The sequence below is a fragment of the Drosophila suzukii genome, chromosome 2R (assembly GCF_043229965.1).
Source record: "Drosophila suzukii chromosome 2R, CBGP_Dsuzu_IsoJpt1.0, whole genome shotgun sequence".
NCBI classification, from domain to species: domain Eukaryota; kingdom Metazoa; phylum Arthropoda; class Insecta; order Diptera; family Drosophilidae; genus Drosophila; species Drosophila suzukii.
The window spans coordinates 2,918,451-2,931,023 of NC_092081.1; the positions used below are offsets into that span (position 1 = coordinate 2,918,451).

Consider the following 12,573-nt stretch of genomic DNA (forward strand, 5'->3'; position numbering starts at 1 on the left):
AACCGACGCTCGGTTGCATTCCGATAACTGACGCCAAAAACAGCTGTTTCAGCGCGCTCCATTTTCCAAACAACTGAAAAAAACCTTATTGTTAGCGTCCTTTGTGAAATTGTTAAGTGTTACAAATACTATACTGAAACTGAAACTCTAGAGGACTTCCAATGGACCAGTCTAAGCAGGTTTTGCGGGACTATTGCGGCGATGGCAATGGCACCTGCGCCTCGTCCTTGAGGGAGATCTCCTTGATTGAAACGGTGACCAGTTTTCTGGAGGAGAATGGCGCCTCGGAAATTGACAGAAGGGTGCTGCGCAAACTGGCGGAGGCCCTGTCCAAAAGTATAGACGAGTAAGTTAAGAATGGCAGTGTAAACACCATATATTACCAACAAGAGTTGATGCCACACCGATCATATGCCTTGTTTACTGCGAGTGCGCAGCAGATGAACGCCATGTGACATTGCGATCGTGCCCACTGTGATCGGGAGCTAACGCTCTCAGCTGGAGCTCTCCCAGATCCGAACGCTCGGCCCCATAGGGGGTGGTGCACTCAGAAACACATCGATACCGTGGGTGTATACCCACCCCGAAAATTGGAAGAGAGCAACAATAACACAGCCACACTGAAAAGAAATGACTGGCGATCATTTTTAAAAAATATTTTAATTTGTATTATATTATTATTACTATAAAATGTTTGGCTATATTGTAAAATTTACAGGCAATCTTAAACTTAGCTACAGCTATGGGGCCTTAAGCTTAAAAGCTATATAACAAATCTTCAAGCTTACAAGCTTATTAAATTTTTATATGTTTAGGGAAAGATATAATTATTTTTATTTGAGATTCGGTGGGAATAAATAAAATTTGATTACAAGCAAGATGATTATTGTATTAAATAGTTAATATCAAGCCATAAAGATTTATTATTTCAGAAAAATTGTATATTCGATTTTTAAAAAGTCACAAGAATTTTAGATAGTTTCGTTACCAATTTTTTTTTATCCGATTCTCAGATGTGGTTTCATAATCCGGAAAAAGAGAAAATTAAATTAAATTTATCAGGGATTCTTGTGAACTGGTTAATAATAAGTACAACAAACAAACAAAAACTTTTTAGCCTGTTGTTTTTTATTACAACTTCTAATTATAAAAAAAGGACAGCTTAGAATTTTTATCAATGAATGAAAAAAAATATATTCAACGCCGATCCCTAAAGTAGGCCACAAATTAATAGAAACGATTAGGGACAGAACCTACTGTGATGTAGATTCACTTTTGGGTTAAACTGTTTAAATATTTGCCCTGGCGTTTTGCAGGAATACGAGTTCGACAAAATAATTCCGCATCACAAAAAATAAGTAATGGAACCTAATGAGCTCAATTTGAAAAACTGTTCTCTCGGTGTACGGCTACGGCTATTCCGCAGTGGGAAATGCGTAACATCTGCTGAGCGCATTTTCCTTTCCTCGCAGATGAGACCGAGTTTTCCTCCCGTTCGCTCTCTCCGAAAATCGCGGCCTCTCTTAATCAGTCGCATCGCACTTTCAGTCAGTTATGTTCTAGCTTTCGGTTTATTTGGACGTATCAAGAGCATTTTTCGGTTTATTTTGCTTGCCTCTCGGCTATCAATCGTGCCATATATACACACTACTCATATATATATATGTAAATAGGAACAATCAGCGGGTCAAGCGTTGTGCGGGTGTATAAGTGTTTGATTGTACATATATTTGTTTATACTGCACTAAGAGATACAAAAGTGAAAGATTGATTTGTATTTATTGCATACATCACTGTGGATAAGCGCTTCAGAGGATGCTGGTGGTTCTCGAGTGAAAAACAAATCGAAATACGTATATAGTACAGAGTGTGCTCGATTGTTCAATGTAATACATACTTAGAAATACTAAAGATGTCTGTGGTGGTGTGCCCCCCGTTGTTGTTGTTGTTCGTTTGGTTTGTCGCCGCGATGCTGCGGCTAATTTTAGTCGGGAACAAAAGTATTGAAATTAATTTGTCTGTGGAATATAGCATTCCACACTTGAATCGACAGATGTATCATATCATTAGGTGTAGTTTAGCAATTCCTGGAATTCTTAATTTCCTCATAGGCCTCCTTATCAGTCTGGAGTTTCATACATATGCTCATGTAAGTTCTCTGTGTGTGGCTTAATACATACCTACATGCGAACACTCACGTGCATTTATTAGGGGTCATGGACTCCGGGAACTAACCCCTATGGGGTAAAAACGGAACAGAGCACTTCTTTTGTTGCCCTTTAAAACTGCAATGTGGTTCCCTACCCCGAAAACATCCTGCCCTGTAAAGTACAGTATCGGATGCTTATATATCATTTGAGGGCTCATTTAGAGATTGTTAAAATCCACAAAGAAAAAGTGTTTATCACTCAAATTGGTCATCATGTTGTGGGTTTTCATATTAACATGACTATAGAGAAAAATATTCATCGCAGAAGAGACGCACTTATTATCAAAACTTCAATTTATTGGTGCTCACAGAAACTGGTCATATGAACCGCTATATTCCCGATTTTAGGCACTTCATTTAGATAGAATTATGAATATACTTTCAGCAAGAGTATGAATGATATCCCAGAAAACTATACTTCGAATTGGTAATAACCATTTTGGCTTTTTATTCAGCCTATGATCTTTGCTCCCACATTATTTGTCAATGTTAATTCAATTATCCTTATTTACAACTTTTTTGTAGCTATTATAATTTTTTAAGAAAAATTTGTACAATGTTTCCTAACGAAATCTATAATAACTAACATTTTCACATGGATTGTTTGTTATTTCTTTATAATTTAAAACTGGAACATCTACTTGTCATTCCGAAAATAGTTTCAGGTAGTTACATTGCTGCTTGCATTACCTGTCCAAAAGTATCAGAGACACGGTACGTTCTCAACCATATGGTTATCATCTGAGATACTTCCTTCACATATCACTCAATATATGCTCAGTCCACTTCTGTTTATTGTTATTGTACTTCTTTGTTGAATAATGCAGGCGCCTTTGTGTGTCATTGGCCATAGTTTGACACCCACTCGAGACGCGCCAGGCAGTCAGGTAAACGAGCACAGGTTCAGGTGAGGTGAGAATGGGGTGTTAAGTGCAGTTTACCTGCCGATGTGATGGCCCTAAAACGCATCCCAGATAAAGTACAGGTGTTAACCAAGGAGACACATGTTCTACCACGTTGCCAATGCCCACCTGTTGTTTACCAGTCCATCCAGCTGAGGTCCCTTAACTTAAACCATTGATTTTCATTACCACCATAGTAACCGATAGCCGAAAGCCAAAACAAAACATTGAGTGGAAATGTTTGGCAGAGTTTTCCCGTCCGGTGCACGTTTTGCAGTCTCTATTGCGGTCGCCTTTTGCAATTTGCTCAATTCCCAAAATAAATCACGACCAGAGGTGTGTGCGGTGTGTCTGGCAGAATCTTGAAAGATGTGGTGGCCCACATGTGCCGTCGTCCATCCCCATCGCTGGGATGCAGCCCATCCGTGGGAGCGCCAGACTCTTTGAAGCTTCTTCCGCTCTACGGCTGAATGCTCCTGATTGCTGCGCACGTCGGCCACCAGCCCATGACTCATGGCAGCCTGCCCCTTGGAAGACGACATGGCGGATACGTAACGAAGTCTGGCGTGCGCCGCAAAAGTATTTAGGGAATAAAGCCAAGCACAACAACAACAACTAGGGGTGACGTGTCCACCCTGTGTAAAAACAACTAATTAAATCTCAAATTTAGAGTCGCTGCGAATATCTAAATATATAGAAACTGAAGAAAATAAACCCGAGTAAGAGCGCAAATGCTAAATGAAACTTAGAACATGGCGGGTATCTTTCGATCTACCTCACTGAACCACTCGACCGATGTACCTGGCTCTCCGTTCAAGAGATATCCTCTGAGTTCCAGCAACTCAGCATTCTGGTAAGTTCTGGGTCTCTACTTGTTGGGCCTAGTGTACGTAATCTATACTGTGTGAATAGCACTTCCCTCTTCCCTGTTTCACGGCGGATTTAAGGCGCGGAAGTGTAATCTCATCCCATTTGACTTGCGGTTTTTGGAAGTGCGATCATTCAAGTGTGACTCTATCTGAAATTCAGTTCACAGAGCAATTGGCCAAAAACAAAAAGAGGTTGATTGCCGATTTGGGCAAATGGGTGTGTCTGTAATTGATTGAGCAAATGTACAGTGCGGATCGTAAATTCAAGAAGCTTTTCATGGGAAATTCCGTGATATTGTCTGACTGGGTTCATTTTAAAACGAATTCTAATATTTTCTATAGATGATGAGATAATAAAATTTAATTTTCTTGTAATATCATACTACTAATGTGGTATCCTTTATATATTGAAACTTTTGAAAAGGAAACCAGACGAAATGGTTCCGACCATGTATATGTAGTTCCGCACTGTGAGTGTTCATTTGGATCAAAGCAAATCTATAAATTTCACGCCCCAGCAAATAACTTAGGAAAAGCTAATTAGTTTCTTAACGAGCATACAGAATGCTCAAAATAGAAATTCAGATCAATTCCAGTTTACTATTTCGTACAAGGGAGAAATGTCATTAATTAATAGTAGATATTTAGTAGTCAGAACAAAGTGCAACGCAAGCATCAAACCTTGTTGCATTGTCCGTCGATTTTCCAGTATTTATTGCCAATTTAAGTCATAAACCCAGGCCAAATAATGTAAACCGGTTTCAGAATCGGATTAAGCGCGCTAGTCAAGATCGCTTGATACTAGTAGATACCTTGATGGCCGGAGTTGGAGAGCCACTTCGTGACCGGAGCTCGCTTGGAATGGTCCGATCAAGTTGGTCGAAAGTGAGAGTACTCCCGGTACTGTGGTTCCTGCTCCAGGGGATTCCCCTGCTAGCCATTCGCCTGAAGCCCTGCGAACTGGCCGGCCAGCTGTACATATTAGATGTCCCGAAATCGGAGCTGCCCCTGTGGCTCTGCATCGCGGAGTTTGAGAGTCGATTCAACACGCACGTCGTGGGTCAGGCCAACACGGATGGCTCAAGGGATTATGGACTCTACCAGATCAGCGATCGGTACTGGTGTGCACCTCCGAACCGAACGGAATACTACGCATTCAACGATTGCAATGTGAACTGCACTCGCTTGCTGAGCGACGATATTACCATGGCCGTTCAGTGCGCCCGGCTCATCCAGAAACAACAGGGTTGGACGGCCTGGTCCGTCTACCCGGAGTTCTGCAATGGGACTTTGGAAGCCATCGACGAGTGTTTCCAGCCGAGCAACGCCACAGATTGCTTGACCAGCGAAGAGGTCAAAGATTGTTAGAGATAGTCTGCCATTATGTCATCACTGCCGAAATATGTGAATTTGTGTATGCAAAATTAAAAGCTTAATTACCGTTTATACTCGACTTGTTTTATTGAATTTTCTGCGAGGTCGCGGCGAGCTAACTTTATTGTGCTCAATTAACAGATTTCCTCTTTCTTTACAGCACAAGTCCGGGAGCTCTGCAAGATGTCACCATGGAGAACTCGTGTAAGTTTGAAATTTATGGTTGACTTACGTGCTACCATCGCACCAGGCACTTAACGATAATTACCAAAGTTTGTAATTTAAATTTAAATGCGAGAATGTATTTTATTACGATTTAAATTCCTATTTAAATTGGAATATAAACTAGCAATTTTATAAAAAAAAGATAATGTAGGTATCAACCAAAAATGTTTTTTTTATTGTTTTAAAATGGCAATATTCATGAAATAAACAAAGAACCCTTTACAATTTCTTATATGGCTGTAGCCTTACGAATTTTTATTTGTATAAAGTTAAACGCCTTAAATAGTAGAACAGGTCAAAAGCCTCAAGAAATATCTTTAATGCGCCAATCCTCTCCAGGAAATCAAAGTTGGCTGTGAAACTAAACGTAATGCTTTTATTATAAATCATGAAATTCATTGAATATTAGGATTCCGTTTTGGCATCACACACGAGCAGTCGTACATTAATTCGGCCACAGTTTGCCTTTATATATTTTCTATGTGGTTGCCCTTAACCGCCAGGCTCAAAGTACCAAGTCATGAACAGAAATCGCCACTCGTCCCCACATAACCCGAGAAGAGCTAATTTCAGTAAAGAATTTTACTATCTAAGGTGCTCTAAATCAATCCTTTTCATTTTGCAGATGCCAGTTTCGATGCGGCGCGACCGCAGGGCGGCAACCACTCGCCCATGGTGATGCAAGGGCGCTCTGTGCGCGAGCTGGAGGAGCAGATGTCCACGCTGCGTAAGGAGAACTTCAATCTGAAACTCCGAATCTACTTCATGGAGGAGGGTCAGCCGGGGGCGCGTGCAAATAATTCCCCTGACTCTTTAAGCAAACAGCTCATCGATGCGAAGATCGAAATCGAGATGCTGAGGAAAACCGTCGATGAGAAGATGGAGCTGCTAAAGGATGCTGCCAGAGCCATCTCTCACCACGAGGATATGCAGCGCAAAGCGGACTTTGACAGCCAGACCATAATCGATGAGTTGCAGGATCAGATTCGCGCGTACCAGGTCAGTTAAAGGTTTCTTTATAACATTAAAAGCTGCGATTTCCCTCTGAAAGCATGCAATTTTACAGAAGTGTTAATGTATTATTTCTTCTCTTAGATGGCGGAGTCTGGCCAACCTGGCGCAAACACGGCAGTATTTGACTCCAATAAGCTACAGCGCCTGGAGTCGGAGGTACAAAAATTGGAGCACGAGCTCCAGGAGGTCGACGTGCGCAACACGGCGGCCAAGAACGAGCTGGAATTCGCGTTGGCCGAGCGTCTGGAGACGATAACGGCCTGTGAGGCCAAGATTCAAGAACTGGCCATTAAGAATGCCGAGCTGGTGGAGCGCCTTGAAAAGGACACCGAATCCGCTGAGACGTCAAACGTAAGTAAAGCCATTCAATAGAAACTCTCCTGTAGACTAGATAGGGGATCGGTTAAAGAGAACCTCCCTGTTTAGAAGATCATAGAGGGTCTAAAGGTCGAGATCGGGCACTGTCGGGAGGAGAACCAGAATCTGGTAACCTCCATTAGTGCCGTGGAACTCGAACTGGGGCGCCAAGCAAGTTCGATGAAGGAGGCTGCCAACACGATGGACGTGCAGCGACAGTCCATCCTCCTCTTGGAAGTGAGTTCCCAATTCCCACTCCCCCAGCCATCCTCTCCCTAACTTGCCCCCTCCTCAAGGGCACCATCAAGCGTAAGGAGAAGTCGTACGGAAGTATACTGAACAGCCTGTTGGAGTATGAGGCATTGATAGCGAAGCAGAACGCCGAGCTGGAAATCATGCGGCAACAGAATGTTTACTTCCGCGACCTCTCTGAGAACCTGCAGCAGAAGGAGCTCCGGCAACTGGATCGCGGCGTGGCCGTCGTGCAGCCGATACTCACGGCGAAGAATGCCGGGGTTGGTAACACATCTTCTCTTGAACGTAGCGGCAGCACTTCCTCATTGCACTCCAACTTCTCATCGATCAGTGTTTTGTATGGCAGTCGGGGGACTTCTTCGCACCAGAGCCTTTGCCATTGGAAAGCCGGTCAGGTGAAACCCTTCCCATCCAGCGACCAGTGTGCTCAGTTCCTAAAACGTCGTCCACAGCAGCAGCATCAACCATATGCGCATCCACAGTATCTCCACCAGCGAGGTCATCATCACAGCGGGCATGCCACTTTGCTGGCCGTGTCGGCGCCAAGTACGGCTTTCTACAACTATTCGCTGCCGAGCTTTACTGGATTCCGGCAGCTCCTTTGGCGCTTTGGCACGTAGCTCTCAGCGTCATCCTCCTGGTAGTGCGGCTGCACACCTGCCTGCGCAGTAACCGGATGCCGCTCCTAGGGTCCTGTGGGGGACACGATTTCATCGGTGGAATTTTGCAGTCCTTGCTGCCGTATCTTTTCAACCGGATTTGCCGCTCGTGTAACTTGGACGCATTCACTTTCTGCTTTTGACTATCGCCTCCTCTTATTCGTTCCGGTTTTGTTGATCGTTGCTAAACATCGAATCGATTCCGAAGTTGCCCATATTCAATATGAACGATGTCGCATCTCAAAGACGTCGACAAATTATTCGTTAAAGTGTATTAAATTTGATTCCATTGTATGTCCCGACCCAATTGAATGTATGTTACTGATCTCAATTAAATGTACAAGCTTATCCTAAGCGAAGATCTGTGTTGATTACTTCCAAAGCTGTAGCCTTTTCCGGTTTCCTCTAATCTCTTGCAGACCAAGCGAGAACTGGGTGCCCAACTGGCGGACAAGATGTGTGAGCTGCAGGACGCCCAAGAAAAGCTCAAGGAACGCGAGCGGATCCACGAACAAGCCTGTCGCACCATCCAGAAGCTGATGCAGAAGCTGAGCAGCCAGGAGAAGGAAATTAAGAGGCTGAATCAGGAGAAGGAGCAGTCAGTCAACAAGGAGGTGAGGACTAAAAGACTAGTATTATTTAATTTCTACATCTTAGTTAATTATGTTATCTAAGACTAATACAGTTCGCAAAGATAAACTGAGAGACTGAATACAATAACATTTCGTAGTAGAGAAATGATTACTCGAGGGCGCTGCTCAGAGTGCCAATTGGGTCGCTAAAATTTTAAAAATACGTAAAGATGTTTCGCTTTTATTCTGGGTACAAATGTGTGACACACATATGTCGCGCAACAAACAGCTAAATATTCATGACACAGAAAAGTTTCGTTAAGAGATTAAAAACTAAAATGAAAAACCTCCACCCAAATTTTTGGTAAATTGGTCCAAAATAGAAAATAGCAAAAGTAATCACAACTTTTATGGAATTTTTTTACAAGCCACTGTTAAATAGTGAGAGTTTCGTTAGAGAATCTGCAAGTGGTTGCTTAATAACACCTAATAATCAAAATGTACATTCCTTTTAGAACGACAGCGTCAAGGCGACTATTTCGCCATCCTCCACGGGCCGCTCGATGAGTGACAACGAGGCCAGCTCTATGGAAATGTCCACCAATCTCAGGGTGCGTTACGAACTTAAGATCACCGAACAGGAGGAGAAGATCAAGCAGCTGCAGGTGGAAGTCAAGAAGAAGACGGCCAATCTGCAGAACCTGGTGAACAAGGAGCTGTGGGAGAAGAATAGGGAGGTGGAGCGCCTCACCAAGCTGGTGGCAAATCAACCGAAGACGCTGCCGCAAATTGGCGAGGAGTCCGCCGGCGAAGCAGATCTTCAGCAATCCTTCACGGAGGCTGAGTACATAAGGGCACTGGAGCGGAATAAGCTGCTGCAGCGAAAGGTGGACGTGCTCTTCCAGCGCCTTGCAGATGATCAGCAAAATTCTGCTGTGATTGGGCAGCTCCGTTTGGAACTTCAGCAAGCTCGCACGGAAGTGGAGACATCAGACAAGTGGCGCCAGGAGTGCGTCGACGTTTGCAGTGTACTGACCAATCGATTGGAGGAGTTGGCCGGTTTCCTGAACTCTCTGCTGAAGCACAAGGATGTTCTTGGCGTGTTGGCTGCCGATCGACGACATGCCATGCGAAAGGCTGTGGATCGTAGCTTGGATCTCTCCAAGAGTCTCAACATGACTCTGAACATAACTGGTGCATCCTTGGCCGACCAGAGCCTCGCGCAGCTGTGCAATCTCTCCGAGATCTTGTACACAGAAGGCGATGTTAGCCACAAGACTTTCAATTCCCACGAGGAGATCCACGCCGCCAGTTCTATGACACCCTCGGTAGAGAACTTGAAGGCGGAAAACAAGGCTCTTAAACGGGAGTTGGAGAAGCGACGCAGCTCTGAAGGACAGCAACAGAGAAAGGAGCGTCGCTCCCTGCCATTACCCTCCCAGCAGTTGGATAACCAAAGCGAATCGGAGGCCTGGTCAGAGCCAGACCGCAAGGTTTCCCTGGCACGCATTGGTCTCGATGAAACATCCAACAGTTTGGCGGCTCCGGAGCAGCCGGTCAGCGAGTCGGAGAGCGAGGGAAGAGCCTGCGCCACACGTCAGGATCGCAATCGCAACAGCGATCGTATCGCCCAGCTGGAGGAGCAGATTGCCCAGAAGGACGAACGTGTCCTAAACGTGCAGTGCCAGTTGGTGGAGCTGGACAACAGATACAAGCAGGAGCAACTGCGCTGTCTGGATATCAGCCAACAACTGGAGCAGCTGCGAGTCATCAACGAGGCTCTGACTGCAGACCTGCAGGCTATAGGCTCACACGAGGATCAGCGATTGGTGGAGCTACAACGCCAGCTGGAGCTCAAAACCCAGCAGATTGATCAACTAAAGCTGGCCCAGAGCACTTTGACTGCGGATTCCCAGATCACCGAGATGGAGTTGCAGGCTTTGCAGCAGCAGATGCAGGAAATGGAGCAGCAACATGCCGATTCAGTAAGCAACCTGCAATCCCAATTGGATCAACACAAACTGGAGGCCATGCAGCAGTTGAAAGAGCTTGAGCGTCTGCACGAGGAGGCTCTCGAGCGCGATTGGGTGCCACTAACGACTTACCAGGAGCAGGCTCAACAGCTGTTGGAGCTCCAGCGATCCTTGGACTATCACCAGGATAACGAGAAGGAGCTGAAGCAGACTCTGGTCGAGAACGAGCTGGCCACACGGGCATTGAAGAAGCAACTGGACGAGAGCACCTTGCAGGCCTCAAAGGCTGTGATGGAGCGCACAAAGGCGTACAACGACAAGTTGCAACTGGAGAAGCGCTCCGAGGAACTAAAGCTGCAATTGGAGGCACTCAAGGAAGAGCAGAAGAAGCTGCTCCAGAAGCGCTCCAACAGCAGCGATGTCTCTCAGTCCGGTTACACTTCCGAGGAGGTGGCAGTGCCCATGGGGCCACCCACGGGTCAGGCTACATCTTCCAAACTGGCTGCTGCTGCAGTGGTGGCCCAGAGGGTCAACACTTCGTCCCCCGATTTGGGTATAGAAAGCGATGCCGGAACGATTTCCAGCGTGGAGCTATCCAATGCCCAACGAGCTATGCTTAAGACTGTAGAGATGAAACACGAGGGTGCCACCATCCAAACGACAAAGTCAGAGGGTGAGTTTGGAGAATTTTGCAACCAAGAGATCACATAACTAAGTCTTTTGTTTTTTCTTCCATAGGAACCACATCACCCGACAGCAAAACCAACATGGCCACTGCTGCAGCGACAGTTCACGACTGTGCCAAGGTAGATCTTGAAAACGCCGAATTACGGCGCAAACTAATTCGCACCAAGCGCGCATTCGAAGACACCTATGAAAAGTTGCGTATGGCTAACAAAGCAAAAGCACAAGTCGAGAAAGACATCAAAAATCAAATACTAAAAACGCACAACGTTCTGCGAAACGTTCGCTCAAACATGGAAAATGAGTTATAACGATCGCGCCGACGTCCAGAGTATCAGCATTAACCCGAGAGGCCATATACCCAACGTTCATTTGCCATTTTCAAATCTTGCCATTTTAATTTGTGTCTGCATTGTATTTTGTTGTCTTGTTGCTAACTTGATCTTGATTTATTTATTATTCTTATGTTTAAAGAGAACAAAAACATCGAAGTTATTAATACGAAATACCCATGCATTTTCTAAAGACTGTTGAGGGAATCGAACCCATTGAATGAAATATCACACACCTGTTTTTAGCACAACACAAAGTTAACAGAAAATCGAAGTGCTGATAAAATGTATCTAACCCGGCGCACTCATTCATATTGAATGACTCATGTATATTAGAATGTAAATATCCTCCTAGTACCTAAACATTTACGAATATTCTCTAGTGTAATCCTCTTGATTCTTGTGTAGAATAACCCCACTTTTTTTCACTTGCGTGTAGTTACTGCTTTATTAATGTATCTCCTACTGCATAACTGCTCTTAATCCCTGATTTCAGTTAATCATCGAAACGGATATTGAAATAATTGTTTGAGTTATACGCCAAAACGGTTTAACCACGTTGCCATCCAATAACTCTGTTTCGAAGCATCCCTTTGTACAATGTGTAAAAAGTAGGGGCGGTGTCCTGGAGAACAAGACCTAGTATTTAAGTGATTTGTACCCTGTCCTTTTATGAAATAAACCAATGCGTTAGAATTACATTTGTTCCTTGTGCTTTATTTGGTCGTGGATGTGACATAAAAATAAATTGAACAAAAAGGGATATAAATGTATTGGAGTATTTAAAAATTGTACTAGTACTTTGATTTAAAAGAACTGAGAAAATATGTTTGAAGCCACCACAAAGAATATAATTTTTTGTTGTCTACTATGGAATCTCTATTATTTTGGGCACTGAATATTACAAAAATCACTCATAAATCGCTTAGCATTGAACTCGGGGCGGAATTTATGTTAAATAACGTAAGAAGCTAGTCACAAAAAGTTTGTGCTTTTACTAAGATATTTATACCCGTTACTCGTACAGTAAAAGGGTATACTAGATTCGTCGGAAAGTATGTAACAGGCAGAAGGAAGCGTTTCCGACCCCATAAAGTATATATATTCTTGATCAGGATCACTAGCCGAGTCGATCTAGCCATGTCCGT

General features: G+C 44.1%; 2 protein-coding genes and 1 long non-coding RNA gene across 8 annotated transcripts; 2 read left to right on the forward strand and 1 right to left on the reverse strand.

The window, feature by feature from the left end:
- The first annotated feature begins 29 nt into the window (after positions 1 to 29).
- Positions 30 to 12,126, forward strand: cnn (phosphodiesterase 4D interacting protein centrosomin). Of its 6 annotated transcripts, none has more exons than XM_017087655.4 (8): positions 30 to 346; positions 5,515 to 5,558; positions 6,205 to 6,578; positions 6,675 to 6,944; positions 7,020 to 7,187; positions 7,247 to 7,465; positions 7,537 to 7,600; positions 7,658 to 8,223. In XM_017087655.4, exons 1-8 carry the CDS (start codon positions 162 to 164, stop codon positions 8,005 to 8,007), a joined length of 1,674 nt encoding a protein of 557 aa, XP_016943144.3. In that variant the 5' UTR covers positions 30 to 161; the 3' UTR covers positions 8,008 to 8,223. The 6 variants fall into 6 exon arrangements, with proteins under 6 accessions (XP_016943144.3, XP_036669953.3, XP_016943140.3 ...); XM_017087651.4 differs by lacking the exons at positions 7,020 to 7,187; positions 7,247 to 7,465; positions 7,537 to 7,600; positions 7,658 to 8,223 and adding exons at positions 8,284 to 8,478; positions 8,952 to 11,082; positions 11,148 to 11,215; positions 11,922 to 12,126 and having other exon boundaries at positions 46 to 346; XM_017087650.4 differs by lacking the exons at positions 30 to 346; positions 7,020 to 7,187; positions 7,247 to 7,465; positions 7,537 to 7,600; positions 7,658 to 8,223 and adding exons at positions 1,572 to 1,886; positions 3,782 to 3,964; positions 8,284 to 8,478; positions 8,952 to 11,082; positions 11,148 to 12,126.
- LOC139352526 (uncharacterized) lies at positions 1,791 to 3,783 on the reverse strand. Its single transcript, XR_011603746.1, has 2 exons — positions 3,241 to 3,783; positions 1,791 to 3,167 (listed from the first exon to the last, which is right to left on the reverse strand). It is a non-coding gene; the product is annotated as an uncharacterized lncRNA (long non-coding RNA).
- On the forward strand, positions 4,599 to 5,348 carry LOC108019733 (lysozyme 1). The gene has a single exon (XM_017087663.4). The coding sequence runs from the start codon at positions 4,797 to 4,799 to the stop codon at positions 5,346 to 5,348; it is 552 nt and encodes a 183-aa protein (XP_016943152.3). The 5' UTR covers positions 4,599 to 4,796.
- Positions 12,127 to 12,573: the final 447 nt, after the last annotated feature.

Bases quoted from the DNA above. Each gene is read 5' to 3' on its own strand.
- cnn (XM_017087649.4), top strand. From the start codon at position 162: ATGGACCAGTCTAAGCAGGTTTTGCGGGACTATTGCGGCGATGGCAAT. The intron at 5,559-6,204 runs GTAAGTTTGAAA...TTCATTTTGCAG, and splicing joins TGTCACCATGGAGAACTCGT to ATGCCAGTTTCGATGCGGCG. The intron at 6,579-6,674 runs GTCAGTTAAAGG...TTCTTCTCTTAG, and splicing joins ATCAGATTCGCGCGTACCAG to ATGGCGGAGTCTGGCCAACC.
- LOC108019733 (XM_017087663.4), top strand. From the start codon at position 4,797: ATGGCCGGAGTTGGAGAGCCACTTCGTGACCGGAGCTCGCTTGGAATG.